The following is a 26,561-nucleotide window of genomic DNA, read 5'->3' on the forward strand; positions in this document are numbered from 1 at the left end:
TTCTTGCCAAAATGCCATTTATTGCAGTATACATTTAAATGGCATACAGATAACCAAGTGTTGCATCTTCTGTTAGAACTCATATTTCATTTGTACCACTTAAATAACACAATGTCATGTTTGTTTCACAAACTGTCAGTTTAGACTACCAAAATATACAGTTTTTTCCTTTCCCCCTAGCCAGGTTGTGAGGTACAACTAAAGTTTACCACTTTATTTTCCTGTGCTTTACAAGAACCTTTTTGTAGATAAACCTATCAAACAATGTTTCTACATTCCTATACAAAGCAAAGAATTACAGCTGAAATTAACACCGTCTGGTCATTGCATTAACCTATAAAAATTCATTCAGTTAAAAAAAAAACAAACAAACAAAAACCAGATAGACATAATGGACTTTGCAGCTTTACTTAAAACCAGCCAGATACACGTATGCACAAGTTTTCTTTGTGCATAAAGAAGTCTGGAATCAAGAACTGTTTGGTTTTTTTTCTCCTGGATTTGCACAGAAGGCACCAATTTTGGCTGCATAGCAGCTCAGGAGTGTTTTATACTTCATTTAAATTACACAGGTCTTTAAGTTTTACTATCGATGTGCAACATTTATATCGGCTGCTGCAATAGTCTCCAATCATTCCCTCTGGCTCAACAGTACAAGTATTTATATCAGTTGTAAACACTCCTTCTCCTACCCCATACCTTCTAAGTGATGAGGAACTGAACTTGCAAGAAGCTAACCAAAGGCAGAGCAGAAGTAAGGCTTGTGTAGACCACCACACTTTTCTTCTCACTCGGTTTGAGATACTGTGGAGAACTCCAGACCCTCGGTGAGGCCTCAGTGCTTCACATCTGGCAGCACACTGACCACCAACAGCTTCAGGCATCCAGACTTTCCTCAGAAGGTGTTTTTCTGCCCTTGCTAGTCTGACATTCCTGGAGTTGCTTCTCTCCAAAGTGCAGGAACAGCTACTGAAGAGCCATTCGGGAGTCACGAGAGTCAAGCACATCAACTGTTGTGTATATTTAAGGTCATCTACACTTAGCCTTCATCAGGCTTGTTTCAGATGCTACGCTGCTCTACTCCTTAACTGCAGAGTCATGATATGCTGCTACCTTCTACCACTGTGTGCCAAGGTATTCTGTGGCATAGATGGCAGACCATGTTCCAAGACAACCGTTGTAAACACTGCACAGAGATGTAGGTGCTACAACACGTCACAGTCACCTTGCGACTACACAATAGTGCAGGATAAGAGCATCTGCAGTATGACAGCCCAGCCTATTTGGCACCTAAGAAGAGGGAATGTCTGAGATGAGACTCCTTAGAATAATCTATTTCTTACCTATGCCTAGAAAGAGCAAGAAGGTAGTGGGACAGTCCAACACTGCTGGCAAAATGAACTCACCACTTAATCTGGGGGTCTTTGGGGTTTGTTTTCTGTTTGTGTTTTGCACCAGCTTCTTAGGAGCTGGTTCTGGGTATGGCATAATGCTTCCAAAACAGAAGTTATTCTAAACTACATGACAGTCATTTGCTTACCCTACTCGTAATACCTCCTCTCACTAGGAATCATGTTCAGCTTGATGTTTCATAGGCATTAAGTGCTCCAAATACAGCAGTTAGAAAGAGCTAGAGGGTTGCAGTGTACCAAATGTCTGCCCAGCGCAGCCATTCATTATGCTTAAAACACATCTATGAGTTAAATAGGAGGATCCCTGCTATACAGAATTTGAGCACTGGTAACTTTATTCTTGCTAGCCCTTTCCCTAAATATCAAGAGTTTTATGCATACAGTGCTCCCTTATCTTCTCCCCCACCGCCTGCCCCAGCAGTCTTTAGATAAACCAAAGTGAATTTAGGAACTTGCAGTCCCACTTCTGTTAAAAAAAAAAAAAAAAAAAAAAGGTTGTGCACGAAAGCAGGGAATGTTCAATGAATCCAGATCTACTTTGTAGTTATCAAATCTCAATGGCAAAGTGGTAAGGGCAAACAACCCAATGATCATATGGCTTAAGTTTAATGCAAAGCAGACTAGGAGGTCCATGTGCAGGGAGAGAAGAGTCCAAGAAAAATGAAATAAGTGTCCTGAAGAGCAGTGTTTATGCATAGAATTCTTCTTGTTTGTGTGGTTTTTGGTATCCTCCGTTAGACTGCTTTGGCTCATCCAGTGAATAGCTGCCTTCATCTTTTTTCTTCATTCTGTACAGCATAAATGCAACTAGAAACACTGCAAACACCAGGCCTACTAGTCCTCCAGCAATAACACCTAGAAGGGGGAGAAAGCCACAGATTAAGACTCCAGATAATGCTAGTGTGACTGTAAGTTTCTGACTGTTCCTTTCTGATTTCATGACTTCCAGAAATTAATTTGTCCTTTTCCCCCACTCAAATCATCATCCTTCCATTAGTAGATGAGCTTGCTCACCTACACAAGGTAAACCTAGAGAAACACATTTCCCACTGAGCCGTGCTGCAAAGCACAATAGGCTGTGTTGTTCAGCTCTAGTAATTTGACTGAGGCAGCATTAGAGCAGTTTTACTGTAGTTTTTGAGAGAAATAATAGGTTTAAACAAAACTTAACTGATAACTAGTAGTGTCAGCTCTGCTATTAGCTGATTAGTATTTGTCCCTGTTAGGGTTTTGACAACACAGAATCATGAATAACCACCCTAATTTCAGAGGTCTAACAGGGTTAGCTTTCATGCTCAGAGATGTACTTGCAGGACTGCAGCTTCTGCTGCCTGGAAGATTCCTACAAGAGTCTGCTTTTGCCAACTAGAAATCCAGAATATCAGGTACCTCCAAGAACTTCTTTTCTGTCCATAATTCCCGAGGCTCCTGCAGCTTTGGCATTCCTCCCAGAGTCAGCCAGTACTTCTGAGTTTTGGGTGGGGACCAAATCCTCATCTTTAGTTAAGATGAAGTCTCCCTGTTGGGACATACAAGACAGGTTAATCACGTTTCTCATCATGTCTGCTACTGGAGATTTTCCATAGCTTGGTTTTCTTCTCATCTAACCCCCTCCACCAATATAACCTATTAAATCAATCATCACTTTTGACAAATTACCACCCTTTCCTGCAAAACCAACTTACTACATAGTATTCAAACCATCCCCTGGAAAGGCTATCAGAGCTATTAATCCTCACCGGATCTCCAGAGCCATCCTCAGAAACCTCCTCATGTGTAGGAACAACATCCTTTGGAGCTGCTATTGTGGGAGTGGCGGCAATGTCTCCCTCATGATGGATGGTAGAGGGGGACTCAGGCACATCTTTAGTGTCTGGCACATCAGAGCTGGGGATTTTAGGTTCGAACCTATGGTCTGGGCCTGAGGCTTCTGGAGAAGTTACATGAACCACTGAAGGAAAGTGAGTAGTGGGGCTTCTAACTGTTGTAACAGCATCATTTGTTGGTTTCTCATCAGGTGAGCTCAGGATGGGTACTGTGTCCTTCAGAGCCACAACTGGCTCCTCTGTCATGACAGTACTAGTTGCAGAAGGAGACTTTACTTCCTTCTCAGGTTGGCTCTCAGTCCCAGGAAATGGCTGTTCATGAAAATCTATCGGTGTTGCCAGTAATGAGGAATTAGTTGATTCTCCTGGGATTCTCCAGGTGTGAGACTGTTCAGTCACAGGACCTGCAAAACAAAACAGTATTATCCTTGGCCAGTTTAGAGACCTGTTAATAGTATCTCCAGGATGGTGGTCTAACAAGGATGCTGAACCTGCATTGACAATTTCTGGAACAACAGCAGTTCAGTTCGTAATTCCTAATCTTTTTCAATGGCATAAGGAAGGGACAGACACTGGTACTTTATTAGTCATCTGCTTCTCCACAAGGCACAAGTGCTAGTCTGTTTGCAGACAGGTTGACAAGGGGGCTGTCTGATTTCAGCATACTGGTTGCTCAGGATGATTATCTGATTCTTTTCCCCGTAAGTATCTGTTTCAGAGCAGTACTCATATACTCAACACCTTTAGTCACTGGCACACCCAATTTCAGAGTTTTATTCCGGCAGAATTCAAACTAAAACACGAGCATGTAGCTAGAAGGAAGCAGAAGGATGCCATGGTTTAGTTTTCAACAGCTTGCTCATTCCTCAGTAGCATCTCCTCAACTTGAGCACTGGACACCAAAGGTCTCTCTCATGCATTCCAATAGACTTTTTCCCCTACCCTAAAACCCTTTTATTCTGCTTTTAAAAAAGTATGGCCCATGGGAACTTGCACACCTGATGACAGATAAAATTTGCACTTGATGTATGTTGGCAGTTTGGGGGTTACACACCCTCAAATGGTACCTCCTACCAGCTCATATGAGGGCACAAAGGCCCTTCTTACAGTTTCTCTCCCCCATGAATAAACAATCACTTCAGTTCCATAACATTCTTCACTCAGTTTCTCATATTAGTAGTCACATGGAGCATACCTGCTTCTGCTCCCTTTCAAGTCTCCTACAACTCATTTTCTGCTAACTGTTAGCATCTGACGCAATACAAGATGAATAGATTAGGCCCTTTCTCTGTTCCCAGCTCTCATATTCTGAGGCAGGTGCGCATGTGTGTGTGATTCCTCCCTCCCCCTTTTAGTGTGGATGCTCATCAAGATCTCAATTGCCATATTCAAGCACTAACAGTACAAGTGCTATTAACTTACCTGCACCTGAACCTGAGAATGCATCATCATCATCACCAGATGAATCAAAATCTTCAGGAGGAAGGTTCAGATTTGTAGTTTGCTTTAAAGAGAAGGGAAGAAGGTGTGTTAGTGATGAGATTACTATGTTGCTTGCATAGTCTCCTCTAAGGGCTCCTGAAGGTTACCCAAACTCTCTTTGTTCAGAATGCATTTTCTTATCTTTCTTCATTCCATCTGCCCTAAAGAGTAGGTCTATTAGTGGTTAGTCTATTCAGTGTTGGAAGGGTCAGTCTTGCTGCTTCCAAGCTGGACTTGTTTTGGTAAGAAGAAAGGCAAGGAATCTGTTCAGAGCCACATCCTGGCACCAGCCAATGCTCTGCTCTTGCACGACATAACCATTCTGTTCCAGGTTCTGACTTGTCATGTCTCGCTATTTACCAGTTACTGCATTACTTCTAAGGAACAGAAAAGAAGAGGAGACAAAGTAGTTTGGCTTCTCTGCCTTTTTGAACCCTTCCAGTACTGTTCACATATCTGAAATAACAGCATCTCAGTGGAAGTAGAATGAGATCCCCTTTTTATAAGTGTGGGCACTCAAAGTCCTGAGATAGCAGGCAGCCTTCCCTGTAGGAGAATACAGCCCTCAGCTTTCTCCATTTATGCTTCAATGAGTACACTAATCAGAAGTTCAGTTGCTGAAACAAGAGGCCAAACGCCTGTTCTACTGCACCAGTTTGTCATAACACACAACATTCAAAGCTATTCAGGCTATCCAAAGACAAACACTAAATAAAGCAGAGTGATTACTTCATGCATCTTGTTGGCCTCTGCTATATGTACTATTGGTACAACATGCTTGACACTCAACTCGTAACTAGCCCCCAGATTTATTTCTGCAGGGCTACCATTATCCAACCAGTCATTCTCCCTTCTGAGATTTCAGACCAAAGCCCTGTACGTCACTTCTCTTGAATTTAATCTTTCCCTGTCCAACCACATTCCCCGTTTTTCAGAATTTTTACTTTTATTCCATCCTAAAAATGCCCTTGTCACACCTTCCCTGCACTGCCCTGAGATACTGCACTGCATCATCCATGCTGATCATGGTTCTACTGAGAATGTGAAATCTCTTTTTATTATGTAAAAAGAAGAGCATGCATTCTTGCCAGCTTTGCAACCGCTGTATTTCTGTAGCTTGCATTAATACAGTGTCACTTAAAAATTGATATTCATTTTCATCCTAGGAACTAGTACGATCTGTCAGACAAAGCAATTGAGCTCTCTCATTGTCTCTCACTGGGCTGCATTTACTGGCCCAATCTCCTTTTCATTCTTTTAAGGTATCAGGTTTATTCAGTTTTCTCTTCCATCCTTAATACTTTATTCATTCTCTGTATTTCCACAGAAAACCGGTTTCTAAGGTGGTTTACTAGCCCATTAGATTCCTCCTCTCTGAAGATAAGTATGCAAGATGCCACCAACCTGACTGGGCCTAAGATCTTGCCTCTTCTTGGTGATCATTGTAATTAATTATTATTTTTTTTTAAATAACAAGAAAGAACAAAAAGAAAAAACAAAACAAAACACCACCACAAAATGCTCATACAGACATTAAAGTTTTTAGCACTTTCCTTCTCTACTGGAAAAAATCCAAACCAAACGCACAACAACAACAACAAAAAACCAAACCAAAACCCAAAACAAAAAAAAACACCAACAAATCAAACAACTTCTCCTCAGGCTTCTGCAAGCATATTTCTACTGTAATTTCTAAGAAGAAACTGCCATTCAATCTTTAGTTTAGCTGCATATCATGGGGTAATTTGGATTTTCAGATTTGTCCCTGCTTGTTTGCAGTGTGCTTTTGCACTCATCCACAGAAGGCAGGTACTTCCTGTACATTTTCCTTCTCACGTCAAAGGTCAGTGACTCACACAAGCTGATCTCCCCTTCAAACATTAAAGAGTATGAACTGTTGGCGAATAAGGAATACGGAAAAGAACTACCAGACATCCCAGATTCCACTCCCTTGACCATCCTTTCTAGTACGTTCCTTTCTGAAGTCAGGCTTCCGAAATTGCACCATTTTAGTCAATGCAAGGGGGCTGGGGACCATTTTTCTCCCTCCTTTCTTGGACTAGCAAGCACAATCCTTTGTTCTGGCACTCAGTTTGGTTTTGTGTGCAAGGGGAATATATTGCAAAAGGGGAGTGCATCCTCCTCCCAGTGGAAAGGCTCTACCTTGAAGCAGTCAGAAAGCAATCTCTCCAGCTTTTCAATGGAGAAAGGCACTGCCAAGCCAGTTTAAGACACGGCACCAAATACCTTTATCTAGGATCAAGACTAACTTCCCCCAAATCTGCATCTTCATACAGAATTTTCAAGAACACAACAGATCTCATGGTCTGCAGACCTTAGCACCACTCTTGAAAAGATCAGGAAATGAAAGAGCAACTCTTGATCTTGACTAGTGAGCCTGCACCCCTTCCCCTTGTGGTGCTAATGAATGAGGTTTGCTCAGTCATGCTACGCTTCCTTTCTTGTTATCCAGTGTGTCCAGCCACCCTACTCTTACATTTCCCTTCACACCTGAGGTTTTAGCCTCTTCCCAGGCTGCTGCATATTCTGCTTCTCCATAGCCTTTGCAACATACTGGTTTGAATCCTTGTTTCATTTCTGACTTAACTGGGATAGCTAGGTCCTCCTCAGGGGAGGAAAGTCCAGTGCGGCCCAGTCTAAACCAGCAGAGATCCATGCTACTCCAGTGTAGAGCTGCCCAGAGGCCACTCAGCAGCTACCTGGCAAACATGAAAACAGGCTCAGACCAGTTGCTGTTTACTGAGGTTGGCTATTATATTTCAAGGGAGTAATAGAATACATGATTCAGGATTAAAAAAGTCTGCTTTCCACAGCTTTAAAAGAGAACTTAATGAATTTGCACTAAATGTGTCCTTCTACTTAGTCGCCCCAAAGGGTCTAGTCCCAAGCTGCTCCTCTAGGACTTGCAGCATCTGCCTTTGACCAGACAGTTTGAGGTCTGGGATCTGAGAGGGACCTTCTTTGCCCCAAATTCTCAAAGGACAGTATCAGATTCTGCATATGTAGGTACCAGTCAGAATATCCATGCAGTGATGTAAATTCATGACATCATCCAGTTTCATGACACATGAGCATTAAGGAATGTTTGTCTTATTTATGTAACTGCACAGTTACATAAAGACTGCACTTTTTGCTCTACACACTGCAGCATCAGTAAGCATGCAGGCACCTTTCCTGGTGGCACCACAAAATACAAATACTGCAGAAAGGTCATGCTTCTTTAATGATTTGCTGCTGAAGGATTTCAGATACAGCAAGGTTAACATAAAACACTGACTCAGGATGGCATCAGAAGGGACTGAGCTAATTTGGGTTTGCATCAGGAAGATGGACCATGCTGTTCAGGCAGTCTACACCTCATAGTCAAGGCTTTTCCATGACCTTTTATTGCAGCAGAATTACACCAATGAGAAAGATTTTGATTAGTCAAGAGGATTAGTGACACAGAACACAGAGTCAGTCCAGGTTGTGCTGTCATATGGAAGAGCTGAAAATAAATTCCAACTTAAAGTAAACTTGCTTTACCAACAATTCTGTATTACTGTAGCTCAAAATTTTGTTATCAGACTGTTCAGTACAATCAGCTAATGCAGACATGCTTTCCACCATCACAATTAGTTCCACCATCATCCAGTTTATTTTTCAGTCCATTGAGTCTATTTGTGGACCATTCACTTTGTTGCCAGAAAGGCTGGATATACACATTTAAGTTCAGGCAGTGGATCTTTTGAAGGATCTTCAATGGTCTCTCACGTATTCTGGTCAAAAAGCTTTCAATTCTTACCTACCTATTGCTTTTTTACTGTTTTTTGGTTTGGTTATTTTGGTGTGTGTGTGTGTGTGGTGGTTTTTTAGCAGCTCAGACAACCGATCACAACTACTTGCCTACCACTTTGGATGTGGTATCCTTGAATTCAGTTGCATGTTAGGGGTAACATTTTAGCAGCATTTTTTATATGGATTAACTAGTTCCCATTAATCAGTGGAATATCCTCTTCCCCAAGTATCAAAGCAGCCCCTCTAGGGGAAACCCTGGGGAGACTGTTAGCCTCTCTCTCTTGCTGAGCACTGCATTGCTGCAGAACAATAGTTATTCAGTTCTGCTGGGACAACTAGAAAGCTGCTTAGTGGCATCTTCGATTTAATCAAGAATGGGCCAGGCTTTCACAGCTCATGAGACAGATTATTGGCTCCAGAAGTCTTACATACTCCAGACTTTCTTTTTACTGGGTTTTTGGTTTTGTTGTTGAACAGCATCATTTCTAACTATTCTTCAGTCTTCGTCTTGGGCACAGTCTCCAAGCATGAATCCTTCTTATCCCATCAGCTGCCACAGAGCTCCCTCCTGTAGCAGGAGGGATACGAAGTACTGTCTTGTGATGATGGGGAGATTTGTAGTTTATTAGTTAATCTCACCCTGCCCAAGCTGGGAACCACATTTCTTTAATTTGGAGCCATGGCATATGTCAAATGAAGCAGCTTTTTTCAAATTGCTCTTTGAGGTAAGCAAACCCAGCGGCTTTGCCACAAGCTGCTACAAGCCCTAAACTAGATTAAGGATTATTTGTATCCCACTTTTACTAATCTTAGTTATCAGCCTACTACAGCAGTGCCAAAAACACTTGAAATCCTCCATTATCTGAATGCTGTTAAATTTTCACGTTTCTCCTAATAAATCCTTCTTGTTCAGCTGAAAAGGAATGAGCTGCAATGACCTCTCCCACCTCAAACACCTCCCTAAACATCCTGCAAGATTCTTCTAACTTCATAGGATGCAAAACCTATGGTTTGATCTTGTTTGACAGAGATATAAAAGAGCAAGACAAGCATTTGCTCTCTTTGGCTACTAAATACAACTTAGGAGCACCTAAGAGAGACTTGAACACGGATTTGAACAGCTCTAAAAAACTCAGACTGAAAGGTTTGCCTTTCAACTTTTTTTATATATTGAAGAGCAGAGCTGGCCCCACTAACAGAAATGCTATCTCAGGCAGAGCAGCATGAAGAGCTTCTAACCTTAAAATACTGCTATTTAGTGTGTGGGAAGACAAAACCTGCTGAAAGAAATTTTATCTTTGTTAAACCTTGATATTCTGCAGTTAACAGCCCACGCATGATTAACTCCAGTTCCAGATATCCGTGGTCTGCAGACCAGCATCCTCACCCATCCTACTCCTTCTGCAGGCACACAGACTGCTAGCATCAAGGTGACCATGCACACTTTCAGTTTTAAATCAGCCATAAATTCTGGAGTCACTGAAACAGAACTGATGCTTTTATATAGTAAGTCAGAATTAAAGCTTATATGCAAGTCTGCTACACCAGAAATCAATAGCAGTGTGGCACCATCTCAGCTAAATGCTCTTCCAGTTGTTTCTCCTGTTGTTCCACTGCTCAAGATAAGCACCAGTGCTGCTTGGGGACCCTGCAGGTTGATGAAGTAATTGTCTTCCTAGGAGAACCAAAGACGCAGACTAACAGCACAGGCCAAAGAGCAGAAAGACAGTTACAAACTGTTCCACAAACAGGCTGTGGACTGGATAGCCTAGATTTAAGCAGTACTTTTATCCCTGGCTAGTGTTCCAAGAAAGGCTCTTCAAAGCATTACAACTGTCTGCCCTCTCTGTTTCAGACGGTATCATTTCAATGAACTTCTGCTGCACTCCAACAGGCTTCAGCATTCCCACCCTTCCATTCACCAGTGTATGCCAGTTGGAGTAAGGTTGGTTAGAGGCAAGTATGGCAGTCAATTTTGTCTAGTTTTCCATCAGATCATTATTACTAAAGAAATCTGGAAAATCGTGGTTAATTGTGTTCTTAATGTGTTCCTCTTGTATTTTGGCTGGTGACTTGAGAAAGGAACTATCTTTGAGAGAGAGGTCCTAGATGCAATAGCAGCTGCTTTCATTTGAAGCATGAACTACCTGACCATCACACAGCAGCTACCTCTTGGCACTCAGCTCCTGAGGCAGTGAAACACCTTTCCAACACCTACTGAAAACAGGATGAGATCTTTTAGGATCTATTCCACTATGGGCAGAACAGAACAGACTGTAAACTCTGCCCACTGCCCACCAGGCTTTGATCCTCCTTTTCTGTCAAGCTGTAGAAGCATTCCCTGATCCTTTGCACAAGACGCAGTGGCCAAGGAAGGAGAGCATCCAGCTACTCCATACTCACAGCAGCTACAGTCCCAATACTTCTGGAGGCTCACCTGGTAAGTACCATGCTGTTGCCCAATCAGCATTACATTTTCTCCTTACTGTGACAGGGAAACTTTTCATTAAGTAGGGCTGAAACACAGCAATCAACATGCCAAGAGCAAAAATGAACCAGCCTGTCACCATCAGGCTGGGTTTCACATTCTGCAGCAGGGCCCTTTCGACAACCACCTCCCACAAGAGCGTGTCACTTCATTCTTCCTTGACCATCCCTTGCATAGCTAATTCTGCAGTCTCAGGGTGAACCAGATCAGGGAACTGGTCAGGTTTAAAAACAATAATTTAAAAAGGAGAGGGAGAGAACATAACGCAGAGAATTTTCCAGCAGGACCAGAATCCTGCTCAATGCATGAATGCACAGGTGTTTGTATTGGCATAGTGTGGCAGCCAGGGCTGCTTAAGCAAGTCATAGAGAATTACAGCCTGGCTCCTGGGATGCTGACACACATTCAGCTCCCCTGAAGCAGGGCGGCAGTGAAATACGCTGCCATGCATTATGGAAACACACATCACCACCCTCAGGCTGCAGGCAACATGCAGATCAGACCTGCCTCAAAGGGCTGCAGGATTTTAGAAAAAGGAGCAAGGAGAAAGGTTGTACGGAGAGTTCTCTTCTGCAGTGCTTGTTCACAAGGGATTAGGTTTCTTCCAGACAGCACAACAGTGATGTCCACCCTGACCTCCTAAACACAGTAGAAAAGACTACATAGATGTTTTATTCAGAAAGCTAGTAGCCCTACTTTTGTTTTGGGCCATCTGAACCTTATAGGAAGCTCAGTGCAATTGCTGTTGAGTACTGGACAAGGAGCATATTGCATGTCCTTCAGCAGAGAGGGCTGAGCAAAGCCAGGGTAGCTGGAGTCCAGCAGGGCTATGGACTCCACAGACAGGGAAGTTTGCGGCCATGCAACACACACATCAGTGACAACCCATCACTTGTGTGCACTGCTAGCACTGTAGAGAGCACCATGTCAGTTCTGATACAGGAAAGCTGAGCTGCCTCACAGTTCTCTCTCATGTGGCTCCACTAGAAGTCTGGTCAGTCCTTCAACAACAGAGAAGTGAGTTCAGTCTTTGCTCCTGCTTTTTCACCTCGAGGATGTGTCAAACAAGGAAGTCACTATACACTGCTTTCACTCATACAAAACCTATCTTTCCAGCAAAGAAATACAGCCCAGGCCAAGGACTGAATCTCGCTGACAGATCAGCATCCACAGACAAAGCACACAAGTACTCAGCTCTGTATCACTGGCAGATACCAGTTGCCACAGTATGGCCAAAAGTGGGGTACCTTTTGTCTCCCATGCTCAGGGCAGCCTGTGCTTTGAAGATGCAGCCTAATGAGAAAACTCTTTTCCCTGCAGCTAATCACACAAACAGCAGACAGTTCAGTTTTATGCTATAACTGTTTTTATAACTGAGCCTTCCCTGCAGCTCTTTAACATTCTTGATAGTTCCGGCATTCATTTCTTCAGATAGCACAAGAAAGCCACAGTGAACGTATAACCTCAAAGAGCTGTGCAAAGTAGGTGCAGCTCAGTGAGGCCATACAGCTAACAGCTTCAGTTCATCCTGGAAAATTAATTTCAATCTATTTCAGCTGGTTTAAGAGATGAGCAGTAAGCTGTGTGAGACCAGACAAACCTAACTTGCCTTAAACCCCTCTGACTTGAAGTCACCAGCACTTTTAACTTTCTAGTGTAGCAGCAACAGCATAGTAGATTCAGGCTTACAGCAACAGCCAATTCAGTTTAGAGAAGTACAGATCAAGAATTGCTTAGTTTCAGCCAAAGCCAGTGGTGGGCTGCCCAAAACAGAAACCCTGACAAAGTAAGGTTGAAAAAGGATGCTGCAGGTCGGATCTTTATGAAATGCAAACTCATCCAGGAAAGAACTACAGTAGCTCAAAACCCACTATCTGTGTATGTTAGTAACTGCAACACAGGTAAACGTGACCCTCTTGGTGGAAAAAGAAATTGAAAATGACAGGATCTAAGGTCCCTGCTGCCTTTTCCTCCCACATACATGTGGCCCGTGCTGTGGAGTTCAGGCAGGTGTAGTTGAGCAACCCACCTCAGACAAGTCAGCAGCAGTTACAGCCACTTCAGTGGACTGGACTTTGTAGTGTTATCCTCCAACACACATAAACGCATTGACTCTATGTCTTCAACAGCAGTCCCAGCAAAAACAGTTTCTAATCCTTAGCCAGTTATTGCCATCCATGCATTGAGCCCTGTTGCCATGAACAGTCTTGCTTGGGTCTGTGTGGAAATCCCTGCCTTTGTCCCACCTCTGGCCACTCACTCACCCTGTCTTATGGGATCAGCACTGAGGACTGTCACTGGAGCAAAACTCGTTACAGAACCGGAGACCTCCTGGCAAGTGCAATGGTGGGCTTCAGACCACCCAATTGCTCCTTGGCAGCATTCATCGGCTGGAGAAGCCAGTCTCCTCTCCACATAAAGCTAAGAGACAAGCCAGCTCCCAGGAAAGCAGACCAGTTAGCATTACAGCCCTCAGACTGAGGAATGCAGTCAAAGACTGGATTTGTGGGAAGAGCTGGAAAGTGGCTTATGTCTCCACTGGTCCCAGTTGAGCCTATGCTCTTCCAGCAGGCCTTTTAGCTCAAAATAGTCACTATGCAGCTGCAGGTCATGTGCCAGATGCCAAGAGGCTCAACCCTGCAAGCTCCTCCTGCAGAGGCCATCACAAGCCTGCAGCACACCAATATCAGGACACAGGAGAGGTAGATCAAAGACTTTGGTCCCACAGGAGCACAACTTGGTCCTTCCATCTTCAGCCACTCAGCTAAAGGGATCCCAGTTCAGAAATCAGAGATGTGTCTATAAGAAAGTATGAAATGGTCTATGGCATCTCAGATCTTCAAATTAGTCTGGTGGCACGTTATGAATCACTGATGCCTCTCAGCAGTACCAGGAAAACACATGTGTGTGCCTCTGGTCATATTATCCTGTTATCCTGGAGCCAAATGCCATACAACTTGGTTGGTGGAACTATTACCATTTCAAATTAGCTCCATGCCAGCTTTTATGTGTTTGACAAACTACCACAAGCAACACTCCAGCTGCACAAGTTCTCTGACCTGAGCAGATGCGTTCCCAGAAGTCAGAAGCAACCTCATCACCATGCTATACAGTATTCGGGGGGAGGAAGAAGCTATCTGCTTCACCAGAGAAAGGGAAGCCAACATGCAGCCAGGAATACTTCCAGCCTCCAGGAATTATTATCAGGCAAGAGTCAGTGCAACAGCCTTCAGTATCTAGGCACATGGCTAGGAAAAGACCCAGGTTCTTACCTTAATCCTAGGATTTTCCCTTTTTACCTCCTTGAACTCTAGCAATTCCTAGTGTGAGATACGCCAGGGAGCCAGGAGACAAAGCTGTAAGATCTTCTTGAAGGATCACAGAAGCATTTTCGCTCTATTAGTGAAACATACATGTTGCTGATTTGAACAACCTGCTTGCAGAGCTATGCCAGGTTAGTGAAATCCTTTTTCAGATACAAATCCCGAGTGTATCACCAAACTAGGGGTTTACTAGCAGTACTTAGGAAACCTCAACAGGATGAGCCCACAACCCTGAAGCACTAAACATCTCAGCTTAAACAGGTTAGTTGGCAAACTTAACTGATACTACTTAAACCTACAGATAGTTAGCGTTACAACAACAGAAAAAGCTGACAAGACATTTTGGTTGGTACTGTAAAGTGACTGTGGAACCACCCAGATGTAAGATTTTATAGGAGGATATATCCTACAGCAACTGGATATATTCTTTAGTAACTGTCTATGCACAAGACAACAAAAATTACTTTTTATTTGCTGACACTTCAGTGGCAGATGTCAGGCCTGCTGCTGTCAAACTCTGCTTTAGCTTCCCAGCTGATCTGCTTCTAAGATGTATGTCAAGTCCTTCATAGCATGACAGCCAGCCTGAGACTCAAGAATCCAAGACAAGGCCTTCCTGATTGCTTTTGCAAACCTGTTCTCCAGAAGGAGTCATGATGCAGCCTCCAATGCTTGTGAAGCATTTGCTTTATTTTGCTAACAAACTGTATTTTCCATACACACATCCCAGACATCTGTTATCTTTGAATGCTCTATTTCATCATAAATCTCATAACCAGCTTCTTAGTCACGGCACCACCAACAATCCTTGTCAGGGAATCCAGCCCTTGAAGGGATGACTGATCAGGGGACTGGAAGCATCCAGAAAGAGCTGCCTGGCTTGAACGGACACTATCCCACATGTGCACACCAGATTGCAGGACCAGTCACATCCATAGCCTGATCCCTTGCTGCTGTTATTTGTCAGTCTGCTACAGAAGACACTGGCTCTGCAAGGAGCTGCAGAATCGAGTTAGACTTGGGCAGGAAAATGAGCCAACTGCTGGCATTCAGCAGCTCCCTTCTGATTTGGTCATGTTCCATAGCTAAGCTGTAATCAGTTCTAAGTCCTTGCTCAATAGGACTCACACCAGTCAGCCACCAGGCTGTTAAGAAGGAACTTAACTCTCCATTAGCAGCCAGATGCTGCACTCATGCAGATCATGCAAGCAGCTTTAGATTTTGGGTTTGATCCAATGCAGGGCAGTCCCTGCACCTTGGCAGGTCTCACGCTAACACACAGGGTTAAATGTACTTCTTACATTTGCTTCTATGCCTCACCATCTCCAACTCCAAGTAAACCACCAGGGATTTGAAGAAATCAAATCTCTCCCTGCATTATGAGGCATGCTATCAGGTCTGGTTTATCCACAAGATCTTACAGTGTTGACTAAGCCTAGATTGTTTATAAGGCATAAGTCATCCCTGCCAAACAGATGCAGTTACACCAGCATGACTAAGCCATGCACAGAAAGGCTGGAACATCTCCCCCAGATGCAGGAGCCACATCTCAGATCAGGAATACCCTGTTCTCCCATCTTAAGGGTCTTCTCACAGAGGCACTTTGAGCATCACCCCTTCCTTCCACACAGTTTTAGCAGCTCTGGAGTGCAGGTGCTGAAGAAAAGCAGCATGTGTTTTGGGTACTACTAGTTTCCTTGGCATAAACAGCAGTAGGCCAGATGGTGTTCAGGCACAGGCTGGGCCACATTTCACTGAATTACTCTGACGTAGAACACCATTCAGACTGCATGAAATTCCTTTGAGAAATATGCATGTTCACAACAGCTGAAGCACACAGCAAATGATCTACCCATATAAAATGATGCAGAGATGAAGCTTGCAGCACCTCTCCCTAGGACATTAATGATCTCTAATGCACTAATGATTCAGGCTTACAAAAGCATCAGTAATCCTGCATGTAAGAAAGAGTCCTGACAGCAGTTGCTTACAGTTATGCAACACCTCAGTGAGGTTATGGAAGCTGGCTGGTATACTTCCCAGCTGAGTCATGAGGGTGTTGGAGCATCATTTCAAAGCTGACGCATCAAATTAAATCCTCCCATCAGAAACAGTCTTAAAAAAACCCTGCTGCTGCAATTGCACTCAAGTCACCTATCATTCTACTCATATCATCAGTAAACATTAGGCATTTATTGACCAAACACCTGGTAGATTAAATTTATTAATTTTGACCCAGAGTCACTCAGTTACACTGTTTGTACCACATCTGTGCAGTGGAACCATGAACACAAGACTCTCACAACAGCAAGATATATCAGAGAGCTAGCTTCCCTTTGATCCATGTTCTTATGCAAGTTCCACTGTAACAGCTACTTAGCTACCTCATGCCTTCATTTCTGGGTATACAGCTTGTTCACCTGTCTTTCCCATGGCCTTGTTTCAGAGCAGTCACCAAATCAATCAAGAAGTTTAGAGCTCAGGGGAGAGGCTATCACATTTGTGAGGTCTAGATGCTCTCCTGCCTCACATGGGCAACTGTAAGACTTCAGTTGTTATTTGGACATCCCTGTGTTTTACACACCTATACTTTGAAGAGAAAAGAGACATCAGTGCCACCTCTGATGGACTGTTAGGCATTAAGTCAATACAACAGTACTAAACTTCAAGGCAAGGTGAAGTGCTTCAGTACCAAGTTACTCCCAGAACAGCAAGTCCCTTGGTTCAGACAAGTTTCTGGCAAGGAGTACTGTCAGAAGAGCTAGATGCTACATATCAAGAGATCAGACTTGTAAGACACTGCTCAAACAGGTATTTCATGTGCAAATAAAATTCTGGGTCTACTCACTGCCTACCAGCTCTAGTCAGCATAACCTACCTCTAAAGAAAGTAAATCATAAAATGCTGAAGGACCAACTTATGGGCCAATTCTAAAAGCACAGGTTGAATCAGTGGCACATACCAGCACCATCACAACTACGCTGAATGGTTTGCTGTTCCAGGTTTGCAGTGTTTACTTCACAAACCTCAGCTGATTGATTACACAGGAGTTCTCATGCAACTCATCCTTCTGAAGCATCCAAAAAGGTTGTTTTCAATGAGAAAGTTGTGATCTCCCGTGATGAACTTTCACTTTCTTTTACTAGATACCGCAGTTTTCACAATTTCATAACATTCTGGGCCTGCTGCCAGAGACCCACTGGCTATATCCATGCTAGTAAATTAAACAACATCAGGGAACAGCCTCAGGCACTGGAACACAAGCTAAACCACCCATTTATTAGAAGGATCTCTGGCACAGTTCTGAACCTTGCCAACTAGCATGCCCCAGATAATGCACAGGAAGGTTTCCCAGCAGGCAAATTGGTGAGGGGGAGCACTAAAGAATAGGTCAGAAAAGTAAGATTTGCTATACAATTGGAACTCCAGCATTTAAATTGGTCATGGGATAACTAGCGTCTAGTATGTTATACTTACTAGAATCCGTGTAAGGAGGTTTGCTGGAACTTTTTAACCCCTTTTGGCTGCATGCTGGGGGCATACTGAGCATTTAGAGCTTTTCAGCCATTACAGTAATAACTCTAATTATTCACAATCGCACCTTCCAGTTTCTATAGCAAGCAGCTTACCATCTTTTCACATCTCAGCATGACCACAGATGCAGTCTGAGGAATTTCTGCAAGTTACGCATGCTGGAGAGCAGAGGCAATGCTGCTGGAGGATTAAGCTAGCAGCTTTCCTCTTGGAGGCCATGAGTCAGTTGATGTAAGTGTATGATAGCACAGCACTCCTTTGCCACTGCCCAGACATGCCAGAGTCATTTCTTTTGTTAGGTGCTTTGTTCACTGATGGGAAAGTAGTCACGATCTAGATGATTCCTCCGTTAGGACAGAAAGAGATTTAGAAGTCAAAGCTGTCTAGCTGCAGGCTGTTAGGCAAGTTTCGGTGTAAGCCTCACTACCCCTTTTCCACTGCACGTAGGTGCCACTTACACCCTGTCAGAGCCAGCAAGGTGGACAAACCTGTAGATTTGCAGGAGTTTCTTATTACAGTTTCATAAGCGCAGAGCACAGCAGGGGAGTGAAAAGTATCACATATATCAGTGTTTGTGTTAGGTATGAATTCAAGCAGGCTTTGCAGTTCCTCTAGTTTGGGATTTTGCTCTTCTTATACCTCAACTTCTTGATCAAAGAAAGCCTGTGCTCTGTCCGTAACGATACTTATTAGCTGGTCAATGGGTTCTCCCTTCTGCAGAGATGCTCTAAACACAGACTGGTGTTTTGGCAGATAAGAAGGCTGCTCTGAGGTCCTGCAACTGCCCAGAGCACAGGCATCATGTATCCCAGATCACCACCCTGGGGTCAGGGCATACAGACTCCAATCCTGCTGTGAGCTGGTCAACAAACAGCACATGACAGGGATAGATACCTCTACGTATAAATGTAGGTGTATGAATTTTTATTTCTCCACTCTACTGGTCTCAAAGCATAAAATAAAGCAACAACAGGGTCTTGTTTTGGGACAGAAAAGAGCCAGGTAGTCTCTTCTACAGCACTGTATCTACCAGCTCTGATCCCCAGGGAACATACAAAGGCTGCCTACACAGCCACAGCAGCACTGCTGCTACAATGTGGAGCTTCACAAGATCTCTCATCTGGAAATCATTACATTAATCACTGCTTGCTCTCCAGATGGTAGACTGGCTCCACTCTCCTCTGCCCATCTCTGGCTTCAATATATAGTATGCTTTTCTAGTAACCCCTAGATGCAAGAGGCTGGACTGGAGCTGCTTACTGGCTGACCAGGATGCATACTGCCACCAGCATTAGAAACTAATTAAAGAGCTTTCCTGTGTACAGCCATGGTCTGCAGCGCTGTCCAGAAAGCATTCTGTACACTTCCCTTACAACTGGAATAGAGTTCAAGTTTCCTTCCATTGAAGAGGCAGTAAGCTCCCCATCACGTGGCACAGGCAAGACAAAGAGCAACCCCTATTCCCTAGCTATGGATTGTGCATGCTCAGGTGATGGAGCCAGCGCACTCAGAGAAGCTGCTGCATGAACTGGGTGTACTTTGGAGAAAGCTGGTTAACAGGTGTGTGCACCTTCAACTGCCTACAGCCAAAAAGCCAAGACTGTCTACCTTTTGTTTCCATGACTGGCATACGAGACGTTGCCATTACTACACAGGCAGTGCAGGAAAGTTACAGGGCAGAGCATGACAAGAACACAAATCCTCCATCAAAGAAAGGCAAGATACCCATGAGTATTTTAAGCTAGTTGGCAGGCAGTTCCCTATCTTTTATCAGGGCCTTTGATTTAGTCAGGAGTCATTCTGCAAGAGCAATCCTGACGACTTTTCAGTTACTAGAAAAGCCATGAATGCCAAGAGGCAAAATGAGTGGATATACTGCAAAAACAAGGGCTACAGAGATGACAATTCTGCCAGAGAGCACTGCAGCATAAAGTGAAGCAGGAAGAGCTCTTCATCTGATCAATACTGAAGGAGTTTCAAACTAGAAGCCTAGCAGGGAAAGCCATGACTTACACCACCTTTATGACTCAGTTGTAACTGCAGCTCCAGTGACTCAACAGGAAGTTGTATTAACTCCATCCAAATCCCACTAGCACACTGGTTCCCATCCAGCAAAGCAAGCCTCACTGGTGAGACTGGTCTCAGCAGTGAGGTACAAACATTACAGTAAAGCATGGCAAGGAGCCCAAGCTAACAGACTCTGCTGGACCTGTGCCGGTTCCACAAGACCCAAAACGATGGCTGCAGCCAAATATTGCTTGAGAAACTGAGAGGTTGGGAAACCACCACATTAGCAGATGTTGCTCCACAAGAGTTGCTTGTAGGAGGTTCAAATGTTATATCACCTTGAGGTAAGGCTTCACAGTGCAGTAACTTTTCCACTAGCATCTCCAAAGTAGAAAGTGCACTATCCCAGATTTCTAGCCAGGCCAGATAAAGCTCATTTCTGCGGTACACCAGCAGCCTTGCAGAGCAGTGATTCAAATGAAGTATGCCAGTCAACTCTTAGAGACCTGTTAACAAACCTGACTCTTGGCACTCTTAAGGAGACACTACATACTCTCTGCATTTTAGAGTATCTTCTCAGCTCATAAGAGAAGTGAACTTTTAAGAAACAGAAGTCCTTATGCTGCTGGTCAAAACAACTTCCCCTTTGCAAGTTCAGTGCATGTATCAAAGTGTAGGAAGTAACAAAGATTTCTCTAATCTGTAAATAAACAGTGCCTTTAAATACTATAATATTCTGATGCTCACATTCCCCCCATCTCAAAATACTTCCACTTATTTTTCTGCTCATATTACTCACTTCAACACAGTGACAGAGAACCCATCTATACTCCCTAATTTCTTCCACAGCCTTTAGCAGAGCAAGGCTACAGTATTGTCTGGAGGCATCTATGCAGCTGCACTAGAACAGGAGCATGCTGTTGTTGTAGCTGAAAGCTGGAGTTTCCCACTGCTTTGCTGGTTCTCTTGGCACAGAGACAGCACCTGTCCGGTCTGTTTGTTTATGGGGAGAGTTACCATGAAAGTTTCACAAATAAAAAGACTAGCACTTCAAGATAAATAGCTCTCCGATAAAGACACTAAAGTAAAGGTGTCTGTGCTCCCCTTGTAAACAAAATGAGAACCCGTCCACAAAGCCCTGACAAAGCAACTCACCTTGAAGGAGACATGCAGGGGCTGGTCAGGTAATCACTCTCTTTGGCTCCACTGATTACATCGCCGGGACTGTAATGAGAGCTTAGGCACCCAGCACACACAGACGCCTACATTTAGGTGCCTTAACATCAACTGAACATTGTCCTGAGAGACAAGTGCCATTTGAAGTATCCTATGTCTCAGTGCATGCACCTATTTCTAGCTGTCCTGGAGTGCTGTATTAATACCTTTGAGTTAATAGAGTAGAAAACGTCTAAAACAAAATACTAATGCTACAATGCTGAAGCAGTGCAATTTTATTCCTGACAAAACCTCCTCAGGAAAGAGGTCCTATCTTCTCTCTCCCAAGAAGCTTCTTCCTCCCTGCAGCAGACCCCACTAAAGTCTCAGCTCTCTAGATGCCAGATGACACAAGTGTGGGATGTCCCACTCGGAGCCAGTAGTGTGGTTCCTGGACACAGGAGCCACTTCCAACAAGGTTAGGACAAAGTGGTACTATATAGGCCACCTGGAGACATCTAAGCACTAGCAATGCAAAGCACATACTTAAAATGGACCAATTTTACTGCTAAAACAGCAGCCTACATTTCAGGTTAGTGCACTAGCTTAATTTTAGAAGGCTTACAGGTTTCTTGCACTTGCTGCAACTTGTTTTGGGTTGTCAGAGAGGATTGTTCTGTTTCCAGAAGTTTCAGAATGCTGCCATTAAAAATGTTAGCTCTTCAAGCCACTTGAAACCAAGAGAAACCTGGAATAAAAGCTAGCAACTTACACCAGGAGCCCCCATACATGATACGAACTACAGCTTATTTGTCTCTGCTCTAATTGGAACTGACCAGATACAACAGTCACCATTTGACTGGGAGGTAGCCACCAGCAAGTGAGGGTTCAGGTGGAGAAGCACTGTTTATAGACCTTGCTAAACAACATGACTGTTTATAGAGCTTGATAAACAACATGACCCTGCTCTCTACATACTACAGAAGAAAGCATTTCCTCCTTACCCACTGCCTACATGTTTAATAAGCAAGCTGGACTACCTAATTTCTTCTAATTAGTTTACATTCAGATAGCAATGACATCACCGTTGGAAAAAGGTTCTGCCTGCTCTGCTAAGCTTGTGTTAACCACCAGCATGCACCTACACCAGATGAAACAATCAAATCCCTGTTTTCCCTCATGAGACAGGCTGGATTGTCCACTGCCCTCCTGCAGCAAGCCATGCACTTTGGCTTGGTTGGTTTCACGGCAGGGTTACACCATGTAAAAGTCTCCATTTGAGAGAACCATAGAGTGGTTTGGGTTGGAACTGACCTTAAAAGTCATCCAGTTCCAACCCCACTGCCACAGGCAGGGACACCTTCCACTAGGCCAGGTTGCTCCAAGACCTGTCCAGCCTGGCCTTGAGTATTGCCAGGGATGGGGCAGCCACAGCTTCTCGGGGCAACCTGTGCCTGTGCCTCACCACCCTCATAGTAAAGAATTTCTTCCTAGTATCTAATATAAAGGTACCCTCTTTCAGTTTAAAGCCACACACACACAAACACCCCCCGTCCTATAAGTACTTGCTCTTATAAAATGTCCCTCTAAAGCTTTCTTGTAGGCCCCTTTAGGTACTGGGAGGCTACCGTAAGGTCTCCCTGAATAACTAGGTGAATGAATTAAGATACAGCAGCCTTCTTATTTCAAGAAAATCAATGCCCCTATCATAGGAACATCATACAAGATGTTTTGAACAACAAAGTGTCATTCTGAATAAGAATAGAAACTTCCCCAACCATTCCAGGGAGGCAGGAGTACTTAGAAAACAGCTCTCATTTGGCCACTTATTTGTTCCTGCTTATCACTTCCATGACAGTATGCATGGCCAAGCCAAGTCATGCAGCAATAGCCAAGGTTCAAGTGATGCACCAGCAGCGGCACCATTTGCAATGATCAGACCACCAAGAACCCAACACTGACACTCTCATGCTCACAGCACAATGACTTGGCATATGCAAAGGGCTGCTTACAGCCCTTCCGATTTCTGTGCCTAGCCCAAGAGTCTTTCTGCTCCCTGATGCAAAAGCATCATGATTCCAGACAGGTGGGAAAGACAGCTTAGTGGGTGACACTGACATTTCAACATGGGAAAAAGGCCGCATGATCACCAGAAGGGGAACAGCTTCAGTGCCAAGTCACCGCAGACAGCCCCAAGAACTTCTGCTCCTCCATGTGCTCACCCAGGAAACCCATCAGCCTGGTGTCACCCAGCCCTGCGTGTCTTTTACGCACAGGAAAACTCCCAACAAGCATTTCTCTCATGCCCTTATCATGTCTAGTAAGGAATATTTATCACAGAGGAATTTTATTCAAATGCACAACAGAGGCTGCAAATTAACTGCAGGTTTTCTATCTTATTCAGTAGAAAAATTAATAAGAAAATTTATTCATATGCTGTGAGCAGGGCCCTGTCCACACAAAACAGGGTGGATAACAGTCACACGCTTGTCATTTTTAGCCATCTCATAGCTACTCACTACCACATGGACTAGAAGGGAACATGTCCAGAGCTATAGGTAAAGTTCGAGACAGAATGGTATGGTGAAACTGGAGGTGTACTGAGCAGCTTAGATCCTGCTCATCTCCAGGCAACTTTCAAATCAATTATTCTCTTTCAGAAAGAAAAAAACTCCAGTTTTGACTTTGATGATCCTGCCTGCTCACAAGGAGCCTCACATTCCACTTTTTCCTTCTAACTCAGGCAAAAGGGAAGACTCCATGAGCAATGTGCACGCAGCTCTGGCACGCACACACACACACGGGAAGCGAGCGACCCTTGCCTCACAGAGGAAAAAGGAATGGCGACTTGGGCTTTGTGCCCCTCGAGAGGTGGCCGGAAGCCTCCTACTCCACACTTGCCATCGCCACACAGAGCCCAGGCCCCAGAACAGACCAAGCGAAGCACTTTTACGAGGCTGCTGTGCCAGATTTCCGAGGAAAGGCCCTCCCGAGGCAGGGCAGGGCAGGGACCAGCTGCGGAGCCATCCTCTGTTAGTGGGTGACATCTAGCGGCTGATGCTGGGGCTGAAAGGCTGCCCGCGAAGCCGCGTTCCCGGGAGAGCTGCTCCCGAAACACCGGAGTCCTGAGGAACTACGAGCCCCGCCAGCGTGGGGCGGCTGCCCTCAGGAGCAGCGCACCGAACCGGCGCCTCCGGAGCTGCGAGACGGCCCCGAAGTCCGACGCAGACGGACGGAGGGAGGCAGCGGCGGGGCACCGAGACGGCGGCCCGGGAGGGGAGGTGGGTCTGGATTCCCCGTGCGGCCGGAGGATTCGTGCGCCACAGGAACGTTTGCTCAAAGATATCGGGACGAGCCCTCCGCGAGCTCTCCAGGTACAAAAGTGGACGGGGAGCAGAAGCACCTCCGTTTCAGGTCACCCGTGTCTGCGGGGGAGGGCTCCCCGTCCACAGCGGCACTACAAAGGGCCACATGCGAGCGCTTGCCCGAACTTACCGCTCATCCCCTCCGGGGCACACCACGCCGGAGGCAAGACACAGGCATTCCCCCGAACGCCTCAATACACTCACACCCGTGCGCACCGGGGGTCTCCCGCGCCTCAGCGGGGGTTACCGGGCAGCACCGCCCGCCCGCATTGCCCTGGGGCGGAGCCGCCAGCAGGTCAGGAGCAGCCGCAGCGGGTCTGGTTTGAATTAAGGCTGCCGCGGCAGCCCTAGCTCGAGCCCACCACAAAAGGTTTCCGAATCCCGTCGGCACGGCACGGCACGGCATGGCAGGGCACTGCTCCCCAACTACAGCCTGCGGGGACCTGAGCGGACCGCGGAGGTCGGCGGCAGCGGCCCCTCTCGCAGCCCAGCCCAGCCCAGCCCACCCCAGCTCCAGTGCGGCCACCCGGTTCAGCCCCCCCCGCCCCACGTGCGCCAACCTTCCCCCTCCGCTCACCGCGACAGCAGCCTGGAAGCAAAGGCCCACCAGCCACACAGCCACCACGCTTATCATCCTTCCTCCTCAGCGGGCCCCAGGAGCGCGTAGCCTGCCCCTTCTTCCCGTGGTCTCCGCCGCCACTCTCGGTTCGTTCCTCTCGGTATTCTTTAAAGTAGCTGCGAGTTTTCTTCCTCTTTTATTTTCTTTTCAATTTTCTTTTTTTTTTTCTTTCGCGCTCTCTTTCTTCTCCCCCTTCCCAACCCGCCGAACCAGCCTCCCAGCAGCGCTCTGGGACGGCAAGCAGTTGAACTCTGTCTTTTAATGAACCCACTGCAACAACCTTCACCTTACGGCCATCCCCCGGCCGGCTCCGCCTCCGTTCCCCTCCCCTCGCTTTGCGCCCCGGCCCGGCCGGCGCTGGCCGCCCGCCCTCGCTTGCCGCCGCGGTACCTGCGCTGTCGGGCTGCTGGGGCCGGGTTTCCCGGTCAGCGACCGCCGCCACTTCTCTCCCATTGCGGTCCCAGATTTCCTCCGCGGCAGCGGCGCTGCTCCCGCCGAGTTTCCTTCCTTAGCGCTAAAAATAATAATAATTAGTAATGCTAAAAGCCCTCTCTTCCCTTTCTATTGTGGGACAATCATAGGAGTGCGCTGCCTTTCCCCCCTTGGCGATCCGGGGCAGAGGGGCTCCGCCGGGCCGGCCTCGCTCCAGGGACATCCCGATCACCTCCAGCGGGGGAATCTCCCCGATAAAATGAGGGCTTTGGGGAAGTGAGTCCTTCCCCCTGCCCTAAGACCCCCGGGGCCGGCTCCGCACCTTGTTCCCCAGCCTTCATTGAATCGCATTTTCTGCTGCCCGGAACAGGTTTTCTGGCAACGAGGAAAGCCTGCACAAGGTTTGCAACAAGGAATGCTGTTTTAAAAGAAGCGCCTTCCTGGAGATCTCCCTTCTTGGCGGGTTAAAAGCGACTCCAGCGGGCTGGTCTTCTCACATCTCACCGTAAACATTAAAACACAGGCAGGCAAAAAAACTACACCACTGGGTGAATTTTATTATCGGGCTTACAGGCTCAGGGCTGGAGTTCCTGCTCACTTCCAGTCAATTCAGTCGCCTTTGTTTTGTTTTCTTCCTCTCGTGTATGTGCCAGTGTATGTTAAAGTGCTTGCTACAAACAATGCAACTGAATGTGCGCACAAAAGTAGTTTAAAAAAAAAAAAAAAAAGCCATTTTTAAGCGTTAGCGCTGCCTCTGGGAGCTGCAGGAGAGCGCGCTGCTGCATGGCTGACCGGCACCGCATGGCTGCAGAGCAGCTGTGTGGGTGAGCAGTGTGGACAAATCTGCGGGCATGGGGCTGTGCTGCCCCAGGGCTGCTCTGGGCAGGGGGTACCAAAAAAAGAGCTGCAGTCAGTGCTTCCTGGCCACTCGGGAGGTGCTCGGTGGGTGCTCGCCCATCTCTACCAGAGCCAGGATCCCTTCCCACAGCTGTGGCCCAAAGGCTTAATAGGCCTAATTGGATATTCAGTGTGGCTAAACCTGCTGTGATTTTATCACGTGTCTTTAATTAGCCTGCTTTCTTTCCCTCTCTCTTAAATTCCTCATGCAGCCTTCCCAGGA

The 26,561-nt window shown here is 45.6% G+C and overlaps 1 protein-coding gene across 1 annotated transcript; it reads right to left on the minus strand.

Annotated features, from left to right (window-relative positions):
• Positions 1 to 25,323, minus strand: SDC1 (syndecan 1). The gene is made up of 5 exons (XM_061460905.1): positions 24,968 to 25,323; positions 4,661 to 4,742; positions 3,152 to 3,642; positions 2,802 to 2,931; positions 1 to 2,267 (listed from the first exon to the last, which is right to left on the minus strand). The coding sequence occupies exons 1-5, from the start codon at positions 25,022 to 25,024 to the stop codon at positions 2,101 to 2,103; spliced, it is 927 nt and encodes a 308-aa protein (XP_061316889.1). The 5' UTR covers positions 25,025 to 25,323; the 3' UTR covers positions 1 to 2,100.
• Positions 25,324 to 26,561: the final 1,238 nt, after the last annotated feature.

This window comes from Pezoporus flaviventris, unplaced genomic scaffold (assembly GCF_033815535.1).
Source record: "Pezoporus flaviventris isolate CSIRO_AGI_PZ_B2104156 unplaced genomic scaffold, CSIRO_AGI_Pfla_v1 ptg000031l, whole genome shotgun sequence".
NCBI classification, from domain to species: Eukaryota; Metazoa; Chordata; class Aves; order Psittaciformes; family Psittacidae; genus Pezoporus; species Pezoporus flaviventris.

Excerpts from the sequence above, each read along its gene's own strand:
- SDC1 (XM_061460905.1), bottom strand. The coding sequence starts at position 25,024 with ATGATAAGCGTGGTGGCTGTGTGGCTGGTGGGCCTTTGCTTCCAGGCT. Across the intron at positions 4,743-24,967 it reads GCTTCCAGGCTGCTGTCGCG|CAAACTACAAATCTGAACCT; the intron begins GTGAGCGGAGGG and ends TTCTCTTTAAAG. Across the intron at positions 3,643-4,660 it reads ATTCTCAGGTTCAGGTGCAG|GTCCTGTGACTGAACAGTCT; the intron begins GTAAGTTAATAG and ends TTTGTTTTGCAG.